This window comes from Alternaria alternata, assembly GCF_001642055.1.
Source record: "Alternaria alternata strain SRC1lrK2f unplaced genomic scaffold CC77scaffold_18, whole genome shotgun sequence".
In the NCBI taxonomy this organism is placed as follows: Eukaryota; Fungi; Ascomycota; class Dothideomycetes; order Pleosporales; family Pleosporaceae; genus Alternaria; species Alternaria alternata.
The window spans coordinates 427,733-445,933 of record NW_017306207.1 but is presented as its reverse complement, the minus strand read 5'-3'; the positions used below and the strand labels follow the sequence as shown (position 1 = coordinate 445,933).

Sequence of the window (18,201 nt, the reverse complement as noted above, 5' to 3'; positions counted from 1 at the left end):
CTGCCCTACTCCAGGGTTCACCCTTCGCAAATGTCCGTCAGAATGCGTCGTGGCTATGCTTACACGCATAATTGCTATCAATGGCTTTTGCTGTTATCTCGCATCTACGCCAGTATGCAGTCATATGGACGGATTTGGTAGAGCTTAGAATAGTCGATGTGACTGCAAGGTACAACATATGCGCACCAATCGGTCATCGGCTAATTACCAGACAGCAAAGCCTCGAAGCCGACCGCTAGTAGTGACATAGACTAGAGTGTGCGCAGGTGTTAGTGTAGGATTGTGAAGTACGATGACGATGAAGTGATCGATCATCGAGTAACCACCTGCATGGAAGAAGCAGACTGCGATACACCCAACCTTGGAAGTGAAGGCCATCCAGAGGTGTTCGTGTAAAGCCGCCTGCGATTTTCGACATAAACACCCAGTGTTTCGAGCTCGATGCCACGGCGCATCAGGTTTAATGTCATTCGTCACTCGGGCAGGCTGTGAAGGACTCAGTGAACATTCTTTATGGTTCTTGCCGAGCCGCCAACTGGATTGGGCATCGCCTACGTTTCTGAGGCGAGGGCTGACTTGCAATGCCAAGTCATCACTTATCCAAAGGAGACCTATCGCTTTTTCTTCTTCGTTATCTGTGCCGTGTGCTTTTGCCTCACCAGTCATATGGACCTCTTGCCAACTTCCCACTTGGCAGAGAAGCATGAGCAAGGTGAAGGAGCTGTCAGATGACGTCGTGACTGTCCTGCAAACTACCGAACCGCCGACTGGTGGCTGTCAAACACTAAGACAGCCCAGACAGATGGTGGGAAGAAGTTTTCACGTGCCTGTTATAAGCTACTGCAGGTTTTTCATGGTTGATGCAGTCTGCCATCGGGGCTACGGGCTGCATGTGAGAGTCGGCGCGATGGTACCTGACGGTTACAACGGCACCGAACTAAAGAATCCTGCTCCAACGGCCAGCCCCAGTTGACAGAAGCCACGAGGAAGTTCCGATAGACTGCGGCCGCGGACTCTGCTTCCGCTCAGTCGAATCGACAAGCTCGCGCCACGCGGCCAGCTATCTAATCGATAGGAACATTATCTCCACGTTTCAGGTACGAAGAAGGAGTTCGATGATCACCGACGCATGCGTCAGCATCGTGCATACGCGCGAGAGAACACCTCGCTGGATCTCGGCCTATCAGCAGTGTCGTTGAAGGGCGTCGCGGCGGACTAATGAGGTAGTTTGAGGTATGGTTGAAGAGTTCTGCAGACTAGCATGCGGTTGAGTGCCGAAAAGAAACCACCTACCGCACTTCAGCCGTTGGTCATGAAAACTTGATGGCGGGCGGGTCGGGTATAACAGACGCTGCAGATGCTGTGGGTCTGCGGTAGTAATCAGCAATCAGGAAGTGAGCCGACTCCGCGAGATTGCTATGTGGCCACGCAAGACATGTACTTGCCGCCGGGCACATTTCGACACGACATGACAAACCTCGAGCGCATCCAGACCAAACACTCACGTTTCACTTCCTCTGGAAGCCTGAGGCACGGCAGGCACTCGGTGCTTCATCTTGAGTGAGATGAGGTTCAAAGAAACGATCTGGTGCCACAGCGGGACGAAGATTAAACAGCACTGGGACTCCCTGCCACGACCCCTCATTACTACAACGATTAATTTTACGACATCCCAGCGGTGTCGCATGCCTGAGGTCGAGAGATGACGTTGAATTTCCATCTCATCACATCTCGGCACATAGGTGATTACCTGGTGCGCGGCTCAGGCACCGTCTTCGGACTCGCTGTACCTTGCGGTGTCGGATCCACGTCGACAGATCTCGGTCACTCGTTGTCAAGTGCGCTAACACGTGGCGAGCATCCACGGCATCCACGCGGAAGATCGATGGTGACGCCAGAGGTGAAGTGGAGCGAGAGTGTCACGAGGCGCTGACTCTGACCGTTACACGATCGACTGCAGCAGCGGAAGGATGTCGCGATGGCGGGAAGAATGCAGGCTTCCCCTCTGCCTCACTCATCGCGCTGGCGCGACACAAACGGGATCTCCAAATATCCCTCGATTCGCCGTTTCACGATGAGGCTCTCCCGTTGAGAAATCCTTCCAAGGCTCCACTTGTACGAACCGCCTTACAGAGTCTCGACTCTTCAATCATACAGCGATGATTACCGCACGGACGCGAAGACGAAATCGCCGTCTGCGGTACGAAGGAACGGATCAAGCAGGTGCTGTGCGGCACCTGGGCTGAAACTACGGCGGGCTGAAGTTTGTGCAGCTACGTTCACAAAAGGTTTGCTCCAGGGCCGGGTCTGCCCAAAATGTCCCACAGACTAAGAAAAACATCTGAAACGCTGCCATGTCCGAACGACAATAACAGCCAATAGGACAAGCGCGCACTTTGAGATATCTCTACGTTTTGCCGCTCTCAAGTTAGCCCTCCGCTTAATTTTCCGAAGTGGGCGTTTGATGACCTGTCCCCTGCGCAAGCCCAATGATCGTCTGTGGTTACCCCTGACACTTGTCACGTCTGGACCGTACCAACCAAATCCGCATCGAAGCGCCAGAGTGCTCGACGTCGACAAACAAACCAGACACAAAGGAACATTCTTTGCCGCGCGAGATTAGATTGAAGCACAAAGAGTTTGAACGCAGGATAGCGGCAGACGTAGATATCGCATTCCCCGCCCCCCAGCCAATGCACATGTGTAGGCCTCTCGGACTCCAAAACCCTGGCCTACGGTGACGGTCGCTGTGCAGGGAACGAAATGAAAGGATCCGAGCAGTCTACCAAGGGCTTGGTTGGGACGAGAATTGGCTTCAGAGGCTCTAGCTCCAGGCACAGGTAAATCTGCGGAGGACGGGGCGCCGTGGGCGGACGTGTAATGGCGCTCGCGTTTAATTTCCTGGCCCATGTCAGCTGCACAACGCCCGTTTCCTACTTAGCGTTACTTCGTATAAATGTAGTTTATCCCCTCTGCCTTCCTCTTCTACCCCAGGTCTGCGACTTCCAGGTATCGACATCCAGTCATTCACTCTCTACACCGTCAATCTTTGACACCACGTTCTCTACCGCCCTTCGGCACTAACACGCTCACTTCGCATCCCTAAACAAAAAACAATTCGACAGTCGAACCTTACCAGTCAACTCAAGTCCAGTCTCTTCAATCACCAAATCCAAACCAATATCTATCAAAATGCGCACCACCATCGCTCTCTCCGTCGCCGCCCTCGCGGGCTCTGCGCTCGCCGCCCCATCCTACGGTGGATACGGCCACGAGCACAAGCACGTCAAGCACGTTGTCGATGTCGTCGCAACTGTCGTCAAGACTGTCTACGTCACCGAGGGCTACGAAGTCCCCAAGCCTACCTCCGTCAGCGCTGTCTACGAGGCCCCGGCCAAGAACACCATGGTCTACGCCCCAGCTAAGCCCAGCAGCTCTGCTGTCTACGTAGCTCCTCCTCCCCCAGCGCCCACCAGCGAGGCCCCCAAGCCCACCACCACTGAGGCTGCCTACACTCCTGCCCCCAAGCCCACCAGCTACGAGGCTGCTCCTCCTGCTCCTTCCAGCGAGGCCCCCAAGCCAACCACCACTGAGGCTGCCCCTGCTCCCTCTGCCACTGCTACCACCGGTGGCTACATGGACATCGTCTCTGAGTGGCGCGCCAAGATGGGCATGAAGCCTCTCGAGTGCGACTCCAAGCTCGAGTCCAACGCCATGAACGTTGTCGTTGAGGGCAACGGTGTCATGAAGCACAAGCTCAACCCTGGAACTTACGGCCAGGTCCTCGCCCCCGGCAAGCCCGACATGGAGTCCTTCCTCTCCGTCTTCGTCGGTGGCTGGCTCTGCGAGATCCCCACTCTCCCCGGTCTTGACGGCGTCTGCAGCACCATGTCCAAGGGCTGGAGCTACGAGGGCCAGACCGGCCACGCTGAGATCCTCACTTCCGACAACTACTCCAAGATCGGATGCAAGAACTACGAGGGTATCTGGTGCTGCGATCTTGCATAAGCAAATCACAGTACATGTTATGAGGGTGTTGAGGGGTTTCAATTCTTCTACTGTAGATGACAGGGCGGCTTGGAGATCAAACTCGCGACGCGTTGCTTCCGCGCTGGTTCGAAACATATTCACTTCTTTTGTATCTTACGGTACTAAACCTCTTTTTTATCCCCTGTTCATTTTTTAGGGATGCATCAGCGACTTTTTCTACTCTGTTGCCGAATTACAGATCCACGAATTCATGACCCCGAATCCCTTGCTTCTTCGCTTGTCTCGTGACGACCTACTCCCTATCACTTTTGCCCCATGCGACGATCGCCCTTAACACGCCTACTAACAATAAAATGCCACCAGCGATCTTCGCCATGTTTGCAATTCTCGTATCTTTACACGAGCTGAATGAAGGCACAGGGTCCAAAGTTAGAAGGTCACAGACGCGAGCAAGCAGGAACCCGAGCGGCTGCGGAGATGACCCCGTACAGCGTAAGCACCAGGCACACTTCGTGTTCTGTACCTGCCAAGGGGGGCGCGTTCCTGGGCTTGCCGCGCCGCTTCCATCACTCAACCACGGAGCAGCGCCCTAAATTCCAATAGCCCCCTTCCAACAAACCGCTTTCAGCTACATATTGAATGTTGCGCGCCAGCGCCATGGACTTGTGGCGGTGAGAAGGTTATCGCGATTCATCGCGATAGAGTTTCCTTCGCTCCTAAGAAAGTAGGTTGGCGTACCGAAAACCATGTCGTACCGAGAAACGAAGAAACAAACATGTTCAGCTCGATGTGTCGCACGAGCAGTCAGACTTGCGACATGGGCCACGCCACGGCAGGTCGGGTGTCGGCTCCCCCCCAGCTTGGCTTCTCTCAGGCTAGACGCTGGCCCACTGCGCTGTTAAACTGCAGACAGGGGTCGAATTTGTCTTCACTTGCACATCGTCATTTTATGATTTGAATGGCATGTCTGTTGGGTTCGGTGATGTGTTCGGTGATTTGCGCTGGCGATCGGGTAGTTCTAGAGGTGGCTGGACTTTTGAGGCTTCCCGGTGGTTCATTTCATGGGGTGTCTGGCTGCGGCGTTGTTCCCAAAGACATCAAAAGGGATTCCCGGCGGCGGTGCATGGGGTACGTAATGCCTGGTGACGAGGGCGGCTTGGGAAATGGAAGACGGGTTGTAACGACTATCTCTGCCGTTTTCTTTATTTCGTGTAGAGATCTCGTAATTCGGCAGACATCGGCCGCCGCATTCAACGAGTTCCTTGGGGGATCTTGCAGCTGGGGATCATCAGAGCAAGGGCATCTACCTGAACAGCATTTTACGCGACAACACGGGTTGCATGCAGTCAGTCTCCAAGGTTGACTGTAGCGCGGTCGATGACATCAAAGACTACATACCACTTTCGACTGTTTCCGCCAGCTGGTCGCTGCTGTGCATGCTCCGTGGCGCGGAACTTGCAGGCTCTCCAGCTTAGTGCCATGACTGAACTCGAAGCATGTATACAATAGGTCGTGTGTAAGATACCCGTGACATGCGACTCAATATTACGTGTGCATCACATTGCGCCTTTGTTCGAGTTCTTCCCGACGCATGTAGTCCTTTCTACAAACAGCGCGTCGGTATCTCGCGTGCTAGCCATTGCTCATAGGAGGTGACGATGGTCCTCCTACCACAGACTTTTTAGAAGAGTCTTCTCTATCGCATGCTTTGGCATGTTGTGACTGGAGATCAAGTGTGACGCATGCTGCTGAGTCATCGTCGTGGTTTCGGGCAACGGCCTTTGTCGGATGCTCTGTAACATTCTGTCACTGCCTCACTGTCCGCTCTTTACAAATCCTCGAAAGTGCTTGGAAACGATGGATATGGCTCACTGTAGGCTTGTTGTCTTTGTGGATGGCAAGTTTCCCTGTCCGATGGTGCATGATACTACTTAGGTATCTGTTGATACTGCGACATTAAATGCTATGCTTGTTTTTCAGTCTTTCAATTGACAGCGATACAAGAAGGTATTGGTATTGAATATCCTTATTGATACCGAATACATGTGCTAGTATTGAATGTGCTGGGAGTGAAAGATGAAGAAACATATGAATATGAGTAATTATCAAGGCTACCTAGGTAAGCCCTGCATCTACACGACAAACGTTAGAAGCCCCTACCCCTACCCAACAGTCTCTTACAAGTTTCCCAATAATGAGAGCAAGTAGTCAACTTTGTGTGATATTCTCCCTACCTCAGCACTGACAATGCTCATCGCGTGTTGGTTTCCTCACTCACTGGGTTCTTAGAAGCGATGGATCTACCCTAGTTGACCCCCTCCCAAGGGCGACAGGCGCAGAACTTGCGTCACAAAGCGCACACATTCCACTTCATATATCCCCAAGGGTTCATATGCCTTTTAGATGTAATCACCATTGAGCAGACTGAATAATATTCGTTCATCGTTACAAACACAGATAGCCTCCATCATAACAACGCCTTTTGTTCGCCGAAAGCCCTACCAATGAACGCCATGCTTGGTTCACGAGGTTGATAACCAGAACGCTAATGCAGAAGAGAAAGATCAATCGCTCAATAACGCCCCACAGATACCTCCCCAACAAAGCTCGGAAGTAGTTCGCCTTCTTCCGGCGGTGTATCCGGTGCTAGTCCTGCTTGCGTACTCGCCCTCCGTCCTATTAGACTGCCGGCAACACTAACACTTCCACTCCTTCCACCATCGAGCCTCATTCTCTTGCTACTTCTATCCATTCCTTCGAGCTCTTCTCTCAAGTTTCCCACTTCCTCTTCTTTCTCTTTCCATAGTGTAAGCACTGCTTGCCTCTCTTCGTGTAGTCTCGTCTCCTCGGCCTCTTTCTCTTTCTTGATAACGTCCAAGACAGCGTCCCTGCCAGCCTTCGCCGCTGCCTCGTCCTGCATGCTGGTGCCTGTTGAGCAACCTATGGCGCCTAGTATGTCGCCCGCTGCTGACAGAATAGGTACACCACCCCCGAGCGTGGTGAAGCGTCCCATGATCATGTTGCCGATGCCAGAGGTTGCGCTGCCTGGCCAGGGTGTCTCTTGGTATGCGGAGGTGGGTATGCGATTGCCGGCGGCAGTGAAGGCCATGTCCATGGCGGTGTTGATGGACGTTATCTTCGCCGAGTCCATGCGTGTGAAGGCTAAGAGATGCGTGTGTGCGTCGACTACAGCAATGCTCCTGTTTTGTTGTTAGCACGATCGGTTCGATGGAGCTACATCCATAAATTTGGAGGGGAACTTACATGGGTACACCGTTCTCAAGTGCATGCTGCTCCGCGGCTTGTAGAGCAACTCGTGCTCCACTTTGTGTCAGGGTGGGCACAGCGGCGGTGGCTGATGCTGTTGGCGTCATGTTGAAATATGTGTTTTCTAGTAACATGGAAAGCAAAGAGAAAGAGTACAATGACAGGTAGTAATACAGGCGGCGGAATTAGCCGTGGTCTTGTGCCTATGTCTTAGCAGATCCCAATGCTCGGGTATGCGGATACACTACAGCGGATCCGACGTTCCTTTAGGCAGGCGGTCTTTCAGAGATGGGGACAAGTCACCTTTAAGATAAGCTGTCAGCCGCAAAGATACCAACGTCTCCTTCATTCCATTCTGTCGCGTGTGCGCGGATACACCAGACGGAAGTGGAGTAAAACGGCGACAAGGTCTCGTCTACCCCAGATTAAGGGTCCCCGAGATCCGTGCATCCGGTGTGATATCTGAGACTTGACAATTTTGTTCGGAGCGGACACATGTGCCGTGGTGGAGCATCTTTTGTGGGCGGGTTAAGATGCCCAGATTAGGAAACCAATATGCGACCTGGGCTGGGAACTGGATAGTAGAGCCTGATGACAACACAAATGGCGTCAGGTATGGTGATCGGGACCCCTGCAGTGGAAGAAGCATCTCGAGAAACGATTGAGCTACACTGCCAGGAAGTTGAGGCACGAAGGAGTGCTATTAAGGCGGTGTCGAGGTTGGGTGGAAGTTTGATGATCAGACTCCATGTGGAGCCGCAAATTACGTAAATGTTGCCACGGCTCGTAAACCAGCGGTAAGCCCATTGCTGGTCGTGCGGCAAGGCAAGACATGTCGCGTGCTGTTGTTGCTACAAAAGACTTTGGTGATGATGTTGCATACTCAAGGGTAGTCTTGAGGTCGCGTGGCAGATGCGTGCTAACCCATGAGGGCCAAGCGGGACGCCGAGAGATGGACTTCTCGCCGACGGCTGCTTGACGCGTTCGATCGCAGCTTCCTCGTTTCCACTTTCACCCCCACTCCAACGCACTAAAGCGAAGCATTAGAAGAGGGCGCGATGTTTGTGCTCTCCGTATCCTCAAGTCTTGATGCGCGCTGTTCTCTACCTAGGTACACGGCGGACTCTTTGAGTAGCATGCCTTCGCAGGCTATTTTCCAATATTATGTCCCCGGCGCAGTACTGCATCTTTCGTTCTACGTCTTATCTGCAGTGATAGAGAACGTTTTTTGCGAGAAGAGGAAGATGTCAATGGTTTTATACAAGTTCTTGCCAACTCGGAAAAGCCATGTGTAACTCTGGCCTGGTTCTACTAATCTTGCGTCGTAGTCTGACGACAGATCCAATACAGGTTTCAACTACAGCGGTGGTAAGCTACGTCTCTGTCTCTCGGAGCCATGATGTTGCCAGTGAAGATCAAAGACATTGTTGAGTCAGTTTCACAGTCATTACGTTCAGTAAGCCTTTTCTCTTTCAGACATTATTTATTAATCGTCCTGTTGTGCGTTGTTTCCATGTCTATGCGTACCGTTGTAATTTCGGTATTTCTGCATTCACTTGTGTTGGTGAATGGGCTTTGTGGGACGAGCGAGGAACACCGCCTTTGTCCGACAGCGTCTGCAAACGCTATACACCCGTCCAGCTTTCATGACACTGTCCTGACAACCACGTAACGACCAACGGTGCTACCTTCAACCTCATCATAGTGACTCCCCGCTTCAGCGCATGCGAATTTACCCTCAACATTGACGTATTTGGTCCGGCGACACGGAATATTGCACAATGGCGGATGTCGGCCAGTTGTTGTTGCAAAACGAGCTGTTCATTGCGTTGGGCGCCACTCTTTTCGCTGCGCTTCCTGTTATCAGCCCGTACTGGCTGCCTGTCTTATATCCTAATTCAGCTCCAGAACAGTATCAACTTTCTTCGGGCGCTGCAATTGCTACTACAGTCACTCGGACTGCCACCATATTTCCAAAGCCTACGACATTGACCGACAAAGTCTACCAGACTATCGTGCAGACGCGAACTGCAACACGCACAGCCACCACTACAGCCACAGTTCCGAAGACGATCTACGATACGGTCACAGCACGGATAACGTCAGTCTCAACGTACTACGACCGATACTATATCACGAAATGGACACATCTCTCTGTCGACCGAGCGACGCCTTGCACAACTATGGTTTATATCCCCGAAGTTACGACACAGAGTCGAGCGCCCCCTCGAAACGTCGTAACCCTGCCGACGAAAACGCCCAAAATTTCCTCGTGGGTTCCATGGGGATTCTTCGCATTTATCCAGCACCTTCTACTTCTCATGTCGTTGATCGCAAATATGATTATGTGGGTTTGGGATCCAAGGGTGATCAAGCTTTTAGGACATGTGCAGGCGTCACAAGAGACTCTTGAAAGTGTGAGAAGAAGCCGCCAGGACCTAAAAGACAAGTACCAGACCGATCAGGCCAATCTTATCAAAAGATGTGAGAAAGCGGATGAGGCTGCTGTGATGGTCCAGGCAAGAGATATTATGCTCCAAAAACTTGGCGTCCCTATACCGAGTGACGAAGCCGACAACCGAGAGTTCGATAGAGACATGCTTGTCAACCTAGTGCAAGCCAGAATGAATGTGTTGGCCGACGAGAAACAGCGGCTGGGTCGCCTAGAAACGGAAAACAGTGATCAGATCGCGGAGATCAACGGACTCAAAGAAACTATCACAACCCGGTTGAGTAACGGCTATGTACCAGGCGTCAGCCGGAGCTTTGATTCGTTGCTCTTTGATAAGCAACGGGAGATCGATAATTTGCGTAAAGAGATTCGCGGGGGCAACTTTGGCGAGGATATCAAGACAAATCACGTACTCCACCAGGAGAAAGATGTCGAGCTCAATGAGCTACGACCTTTGCGTGGCGAAGTTGAGATCCTAAGACAGGCTCTGGCCGAAGCCAAAAAAGAGATTACACGAGTCGAAGAAGAGACAAGGGACAAGGGTGTTGCAGATCAACGTCGCCGGAACGAAGAGCGAACTAGTCTGCTCATAGGACGGAGTGAAGAAATCTCTGTTTTGAAAGACAAACATGCCAGCAAAGTCACCGCTTTAGAGTTCCGCTTGAAGGAGAGGGTCGAAGAGATCAACATCCAGAAAAATAAGATCGCTGACCTAAATGCTCAGTTGCACAAAGCGAAGCGTTCGCTAACTTCATCTCACAAAACCCATCAGCCACAGTCGCCTGCCCGCCCAGTTATCGAAGTACCTAGACAGCGTTTCAATGGTACGAACTCCAAGCAGAACACTTTCACAGAAAACGAGGATTACCTTCGACGAAGCCTGGACGAGAAAGATCAAGAGTGCAGGGATTTGCAGCAGAACTTCATGATACTTGCAAAGCAGTACAAGGAGAAAGTGGAGGAACTGGAGAAATTGGAGAGTCAAATCACAAACGAAAAGGAGCATTGCGAGAATGAAAAGAACCTACTGCGTCGACGAATTGTTGAACTTGAGAGAGCCCTCGAGGTAGCACAGATTCACGGTTCTCAACCGTCAACTGTTACTGGTCCTACTACGAACGAGCTCCAGTATGGATCCACTATTCCAGAGAGCAGTTCAAAAGCCCATGAAATTTCAAAGACGCAGCTCGAGAAACAGATAGTGGATCTGCAGGAAGCCAACGAAGCTATGGCCTTCGTCGAGACGAACTTGCGCACCCAAATCGCTTCATTGAGCAAGGACATACAGACCAAGGAAGTAAGGGAAGATGAGCTCTCAACTCAGGTTTCGAAGTCAAGAGAACAGTTGCAAGCCAAGTGTGCCCAAGAGCAAGTTTTGTTTAGCCAGGTCGCGACACTCACCCAGCAGCGCGATGCCGCCGTCGAAGAGACCACGGGTGTCAAGAAGCAACTTGAGGAAGCCATGTCCAAGGGCGAGGCTGTTTGGGGTGAGCTACAAGAGCTCAAGGTAGCGAGAAACAATAACGAAACTGCGCAGAGAAACCAGGATATGGGCAAGCTAGAGAAGAGCAACATCGATCTCCAGGGGCAATGTGATCAACTCCGCCAACAAGGAATGCACGAGATCAACAGTCGTGACCGGCAGATCCAGAAGCTTCGAACTGACGCAGCCACCGGTAATCAAACCATTCACGATCTCGAGCAGCGGCTCTTGGTACTGAAGGCAGAGAACAATACCCAAAGTCAGGTTATCCGAGCATTGAGAAATGAGCTTCAGGCGGAGAAGGATAGGTATCTCATCGATGTAAACGATCTCAAGAATGATGTCGATCATGCGCAACGCGAGACTGAGAAAGAAAAACACGGGCGAAAGGATGACGTTAGATTGGCGAGGGAGAGGGAGGCAAAGGCAATCGACGAGGTGCGACGTGAAAGACAACAAGAGATTGATGATCTGAAGAATTCTCAAGAATCATCAACAATCAAGAAGCTGCAAGAGAGAGTTGAATTCTATCAGATGGAGAACACTGATCTCTTGGAAAATGGAAAAGAGGGTTGGAAGAACCTTTTCCTAAGGAAGAATCAGGAGATTCAAAAGAAAGAATCGGAAATCACTTCCGCTAATAGCCGCATCCGGCACTGGCACAGACTGTATAACATCTTTCACAGAAGGTTCGAGGGCCTTCAAGGGAACAAGGCATACAAAGAAGGCGAGGTGAGCTATGCCGAGGCCAGAGCTGGCCTTTTCATGGGAAATGATAGCCACATCTCGACCGCGATGGAGAAATGCGTAAAGTTCACCGAGGACTTGGAAGCTGAGGTAGGAAGACTGAAGGAAGAAGTGGAGAGGTTGCGGAAGTACGATGAAAAGGTGGTGGAGGAGGAGATGAATATGGATGAGACGATAGAGTAAAGGTAGCAGCGGGTAGAGTTATCTCGAGTGGGGGCAATTGAATCAGCGCCAGAGAAATTTTGCAGCTTTCATATCAATGTGACACATATCTTGCTTATTTCGGTGTAACTCGATTGCTATACTTGGTTGACATAACGCTGGTAGAGGTTTGCCCCACAATAAACTCCATGGAACATGGAACGAGTATCAGGCAGATGCTAACCAAGCCAAAAACTCTGATTCGTATCCGATGTCATTTGTAGTGGCCTCATGACCTCGTGCTGTCGAAAGCCGTCTCACTACATCATCGCTCCACGCAGACCAGAAAGTCAGCGAAATCCTCACTACACAAACCTTCGCATTGGTCAGCGGGCAGGACCGCCGTCCCTCGATCCAAGGATACATCTAGAGAATGAGAATAATCTATTGCGGTACATCACCCATAGCTATTCATGAAGCCACTATCGCTTATTGTTTGTAGGTGAAGACTCTGGTTCCGCATTTACGGCTCACCTGAGTGGCCAGCCAGTTCCACATCTCCAGCGTTCACCCTCACCTCGACAACAGCAGAATCTTCCTATTGTACCGTGGGAACTGCTAGCTTCAGCAGTCCAGTTTTACGATAAATACTGTCCTCATCCTCCTTTCCTTCAAATATCTTCATTACTCTTCTCTCACAATTCAAAGTCTTGAAGAACTTCTACCAGAACTTTCCAACACACACACTGCGCAGCAACAAGACTTTTCAGTACTTCAAACCACTTCAGTACTCATCAAATACCACAAACGTCTCGCATATTACCACACGCGCGCTAAAAAACTTCGGTACTCACCAACGCACACCATCTTGAGCATACGTTTCGCTTGTCCTTGTCGAATACCACAACGCCTCGCACACATCAGCCTTAAAACACACATACATCAGAAATGTCTACCACTACGACTGTCACCGACCTTGAGGTCCTCAAGATCAGGTCTGCCACCCTCCTCGCGTCATCCAACACTTCTCTCGAGGCCGCATCCACCTCTATCACCAAGGCCAAGAAGAAGATCCCCAAGATCGATGCCTCCACCACCAAGCTCAACAAGGACGTCACCAAACTACAAGACAGCCAGAGCAACCTCAAGGCCACCGCCGAGTTCCCTGAGATGGTCGCCAACGCTGCCGCCTTAGAGCAGGCACTTTCAACGATCCGCGTCCTCAAAATGCTCAAGAAGGAAGCGATCGAGGAGAAGACAAAATGGCAGAAGAAGTACAACGAAGCCGCTCTCGAAGCTCTGAGGGCTAAGAAGGAGAACAAGTCGCTCATCAAGACTGTCGCCGAGCAGAGTTTGGCAATCGACGACATACGCTCCGAGGTCGAAGTGTACTTCAAGGAGTCAGCTGAAAGCTACAAGAGGCGTGAGGCATCGCACGAGGCGTATGCAGCTGAGCTTGAGGAGCTCCTCGATGTGCAGCGGACCGACAAGTATGCTCAAGCAGACAAGATCCAGTGCGTAGCATCTTCGAAGCTCTGGAGTAACTGAGTGTCTCCTGGGGGTAGTTTGGGAAATCGTTTTTATGGTTAGGTGCGGCGCGAGGGCTTTTTGGTATACTTGTTGGGTTGGAGTTCTTGGGTTCAAGGCTACGCGAATACCTTCTGGCGTACTCATAGTTTGTTTACAATGCATGATTATTGACAACGTCTACTGCAAACCTCTCCAACTCATCTTCCTAAGTGTAGCCCCATAGAACCAAAGCCCTATCGGCATCACTATCCCCAATGTCATTGTCAAGAATGCTAATAGACTGTTTCCCCATCCCAAACCCAATGTCTCATACATCTGTGGTGCAAAAAGCGGAAAGCTAAAGCCACACATTGTCCTCATAAAGGCTCCAACACTTGCTGCCGATGCTGCATAACGTGCCTCGTATGCGTCAGTGGTGTAGGCTTGCGAACACTGGAAGCCGATGATCAGGCCGATGGCGAGGATGACGGCGCCGAGGTTGGGAACGATGAAGTGAACTTCGTTCTGGGCACTCCAGCCGTAGATAAAGAGACCGATAGGACAAACAACGCCCGCTATAAGCATAGGCGGCACGCGGAACTCGGGTAGGCCTTCGGTAAGGTTGTAGTACGTCTTCATACGTGCGTACAGCTACTTCGATGTTAGCGTTGCATCTTCAGCATCAGTGAAGTTGGAGATGAAAAACGTACCCCATCCATGAGCGGATGCGAAATCTGCAACCCAATCATGAAGCCCAAGCAAAGCGACAGGTAGTTGAGCGATGCATGCCCAGTGTCCATATCATAAACGTCCTCAAAGACCATCGGAAAGGTTGAAAGCATGAGGTACATGACGCCGTACAAGAATGCGCGATAGATCGAGGGTGCCTGGGTGGCAGGATGTGTGAACATCATGATGAAGGGCAGGATGAGCCTCTTTCTCAAAATCTTGCTCATGCGATCACCTGTCTCAAACTCTGTCCGCACGACTACATCGTTCCTTATGCCTTTCATCGCCTTTCTAACCGCTTTAGCTTTCTTAGCGAGGATGGCCGGGGCGAAGGTCTCGGAGAGGAAGAAGAACGCGGTGACCTGAACAAAGACAGTGAAGATAGAGGTGGCCCAGAAGATCCAGCGCCAGCTTACGCCCTCAGATATGTAGGCACCGCATATGGGAGCTACGCAGGGTGCCAGCCATGTCAGGATACCATAGATGGCTTGGCCTTTCCCGCGTTCTTCTTTCGACCAGGTATCAGCGAGAACACCGTTGCACAACTGCAATAATATCAGTCTTGCTCTCTTTGTCTCCTAACGAATTTTTGAAAGCGAACAGGGATTATACATACAGCTTGCGGCGCCGCTCCGCCAAGACCACTCAAGAACCGAAAAGCAAGCATCTGCTCCTTGGTCCGCGCAAACCCACAACATGTGTTGAAAAGCAGATACACAAGATTGGCATACTGCAACACGGTAACGCGTCCGAAGATCTCGCTTAAAGGTGCCAAGACGAAAGGTCCTTGAGCGTAGCCAAGGAGGAAGATGGTCATGACCAGCTGGCGCATGAATCCTTCCGGTATATCAAAGTCATCTCCTATATCCGGCAACGCAGGTGTTACCATAGTCGACGAGAAAGGTGAGATGAATGTAAAGAGCGACACGAGTATTGTAGCTACCCATTTGCGTTTGTTGCTCCAGTTGAGCGGGTTGCGAGGGTCGTTCGGGCCGTCCCAGGTAATCCACACGTCATGTTAGTGGCAGTGCCATAAGAGATCTGAAACACCTACAATGATATCGTCGCCTTTCCGAAGACCCTCTTCCATGATTTCGTGGCCAGCTTCGTATCCCGAGTTTTCTTCTTGCTGCCACTGTCGGAACAGACGTTCGGTGCTAACGAGCGGATGATTGTCACCCTCGAACGAGAACCTTGGGAGTTCCAAGGACTCGCGTGCGCTCCTCTCGTCTACCGACGGTCTGCCAATCAATCTGTCTTTAAAGTTCATAGTGAGTAACGAGTGTCGAAACAGAACGAATGAAACGTGACGATAGTGAACGGAGCTTGATGATACCTTTTCGTGTTACAGGCGCAGATCGCCTGCATATAATTTCAAAACTTCTCAGCCAACTACCACAAATCGAGGCAGTGCCAAAGAGGCGCTCACCAAGCGGAGGCTGTTCAGGATGCGAAAAGCACTATACGACCTAATGACCTCAAGGTGCAGTATCAAACGTGTAGCGCAAATGCCACGCTCCAAGAAACATGGACTTGAGATGCCGAGTCACAGGTCAATAAGGCTGCGGTGAGACATATGCCGACGTTGTGTTCAAGAATAGAAAACTGTCGCGTGAGCACATGGTAGCCACTGCGTCTTAGATCTATCGTGACCAATAGCAATGTAGCGGGTGCTGCCACGAGATCGCAAGCTTTCTTGTGGTGGAGATTGATCATCGATAACAGCCTTCTTTGTAGACGTCAGCTAGCTGGCTGTGCTCGGAATTTTCTGCCAAGAAGGTACAACTTGGTTTTTCGCTAAACCGCTTGGTGAAGACACGCGCAATCGCCGCGATTGGCCCGAACCGAGACCCTCAAGGAAAGTCAAGAACTTTGGCTCTGCGGAACTATGACTGATTGAGTCCTCAAGAAAAGCCAACCACAAACTAGAGCTATACACATGGTAGTACGCATACTAGCAGGGCTGTGCCGTTGTAGTCGTAATATCCGGCTATGCTGCGAGACCAGGAGCTTAGAAATGCGGACTTGATGTTTCGTAAAGGTGTAGATACTTGCATCTTGAATGACGTTGTTGCCATGGTCCTGAGGCTGGAAGCGATACCTTAGGTGGCACTTCCAAGTGGTGCACCGGAAATAGCTCTACGGGCTATGTCGTGTGCTGTTCATCGTGAAAGTGTGCAACTCCAGACGAGCAGAGTCTGGGTCGAAGATATAAGTATGTCGTATGTCCAGAGAAAGATGGTATCCAATCACACACAACCGGGTTGACATTCGCTCTACATTACCACATTTCCACTTTCGCTTTTCGAATTCATTATCAATCGACCGACGTCCTACTCTATTAGCAACAGCCGTGAGCATACTACCCACCTTTATTTCTTCGAACAGCCAGCATGCTCGCCAGCGTACCAACAAGCATGGAGCTCGGTGTACACGGTGCACCGAAAGCGTCCCCAACACTTCCGCCTCAACTCCCACGATTACTTTCGCTGAAAACTATCAACTTACCGCAACAGCAAGTAGACGACCTTGTGAACCCGGCATCGGCGGTGCTGTCGACTCCAGCATCAGAAATCCTGGGCGGGCACCCACTCAGGATTCTGGTCGCACCATCAGGGTTCAAGGAGAGTCTAGGCCCAGAGCACGTGGCCGATGCGATCGAAGCAGGAATCCGGAAGGTACTGGACGGCAATTCCGTTATTCTGCGCAAGCTTCCTCTGCACGATGGCGGAGAGGGCTTTGCTCGAGCTCTAGTAGCGGCTCATGGCGGATCGATTGTTGACGTGCCAGTCACGGGCCCTACCGGATCATTGGTCCAATCGCACCTTGGTTTTATTGGCAAAGACAAGAAGACGGCTGTGTTGGACATGGCAGCAGCTGCAGGCCTTCGTTTAGTGCCAAAGGACGAGCGCGACCCAACAATAACCACGACTTACGGGGTCGGAGAGTTGATTAGGGAGGCGCTTGACGCAGGGTCCACAAAGATCGTCATCGGTTGTGGAGATTCTGGGACCTCAGATGGAGGGGCGGGGATGCTCCAGGCTCTTGGTGTCCGATTACTTGATGCAGATGGCAAGGAGCTGCCCAAGGCTGGTGGTGGTCGGTCGTTGGCACACTTAGCCAGCATCTGCTGGGACGGTGTACACCCCCGGTTACGAGAGACTGCTGGTAAGTCGCCTAGCCCAACTTACATACCTGTTTTAACCCCATACCAGTTGAGAAGGTCCAAATAGAGGCCATATGCAATGTCAAGAACGTATTATGTGGCCCCAAAGGCGTCGCGCGAGTGTATGGCCCGCAGAAGGGGGCCACGCCTGAGCAGATCGATATGCTTGCAGCATCCCTTGAGCGGCTGGCGGAAGTTGCTCAGTCGACACTTGGAGAGGACATTTCTCAGACCCCAGGCAGTGGTGCCAGCGGTGGTCTTGGAACCGGTTTGATGTTGTTCGGCACTACACTGCGCGCCCGCGCTGAAGCCATCAACGAGTACTTCGAATTCGATCAGGTTTTCGAAAACCAATGGGATTTTGTCATTACCGCAGAGGGCTCCCTGGATTTTCAGTCACCGAACGGAAAGGTCAGTCAATCTTTTATTGTCGCTCCCTTTGCACTTTGCTGACGACGACAGATGACGACTGAAATTGCTCGGCGCGCAAAGAAGAACGGTGCGCAAGTCGTTGCACTAGCCGGCACCATCGGAGAAGGCGCAGATGGCTGCTACGGTGCTGGCATCAAAGCCTTCACAAGTATCCTCCGAGAGCCGGTAACCCTGGAGCAAGCGATCGGCCAGACAGAGGCATTGGTCAAGGACGGCGCCGAGAAGGTGATGCGCATGATTATGGTAGGGTTGGCTCTTGGACAACGGCATCACTGAGAGCGGTGT

General features: G+C 51.5%; 6 protein-coding genes across 6 annotated transcripts; 4 read left to right on the top strand and 2 right to left on the bottom strand.

The window, feature by feature from the left end:
- Positions 1 to 463: 463 nt before the first annotated feature.
- On the top strand, positions 464 to 973 carry CC77DRAFT_1011414 (hypothetical protein; the record flags this gene model as incomplete). The annotated part of the gene is made up of 1 exon (XM_018523707.1): positions 464 to 973. The coding sequence occupies one exon, from the start codon at positions 464 to 466 to the stop codon at positions 971 to 973; it is 510 nt and encodes a 169-aa protein (XP_018382984.1).
- A 2,600-nt stretch (positions 974 to 3,573) lies between these two features.
- Positions 3,574 to 4,005, top strand: CC77DRAFT_918723 (hypothetical protein; the record flags this gene model as incomplete). Its single annotated transcript, XM_018533695.1, has 1 exon — positions 3,574 to 4,005. A coding segment is annotated over one exon (432 nt), but the record flags the coding sequence as incomplete, so codon positions are not given.
- A 2,557-nt stretch (positions 4,006 to 6,562) lies between these two features.
- On the bottom strand, positions 6,563 to 7,364 carry CC77DRAFT_942265 (DUF336-domain-containing protein; the record flags this gene model as incomplete). The annotated part of the gene is made up of 2 exons (XM_018534849.1): positions 6,563 to 7,190; positions 7,255 to 7,364. The coding sequence occupies 2 exons, from the start codon at positions 7,362 to 7,364 to the stop codon at positions 6,563 to 6,565; spliced, it is 738 nt and encodes a 245-aa protein (XP_018382982.1).
- Positions 7,365 to 13,028: 5,664 nt separating this feature from the next.
- On the top strand, positions 13,029 to 13,628 carry CC77DRAFT_1064179 (hypothetical protein; the record flags this gene model as incomplete). Its single annotated transcript, XM_018528693.1, has 1 exon — positions 13,029 to 13,628. One exon carries the CDS (start codon positions 13,029 to 13,031, stop codon positions 13,626 to 13,628), a length of 600 nt encoding a protein of 199 aa, XP_018382981.1.
- Positions 13,629 to 13,743: 115 nt separating this feature from the next.
- Positions 13,744 to 15,588, bottom strand: CC77DRAFT_1042701 (MFS multidrug transporter-like protein; the record flags this gene model as incomplete). The annotated part of the gene is made up of 4 exons (XM_018527280.1): positions 13,744 to 14,240; positions 14,300 to 14,863; positions 14,935 to 15,257; positions 15,369 to 15,588. 4 exons carry the CDS (start codon positions 15,586 to 15,588, stop codon positions 13,788 to 13,790), a joined length of 1,560 nt encoding a protein of 519 aa, XP_018382980.1. The 3' UTR covers positions 13,744 to 13,787.
- Positions 15,589 to 16,735: 1,147 nt separating this feature from the next.
- Positions 16,736 to 18,192, top strand: CC77DRAFT_941975 (glycerate kinase; the record flags this gene model as incomplete). Its single annotated transcript, XM_018534829.1, has 3 exons — positions 16,736 to 17,486; positions 17,534 to 17,895; positions 17,947 to 18,192. The coding sequence occupies 3 exons, from the start codon at positions 16,736 to 16,738 to the stop codon at positions 18,190 to 18,192; spliced, it is 1,359 nt and encodes a 452-aa protein (XP_018382979.1).
- Positions 18,193 to 18,201: the final 9 nt, after the last annotated feature.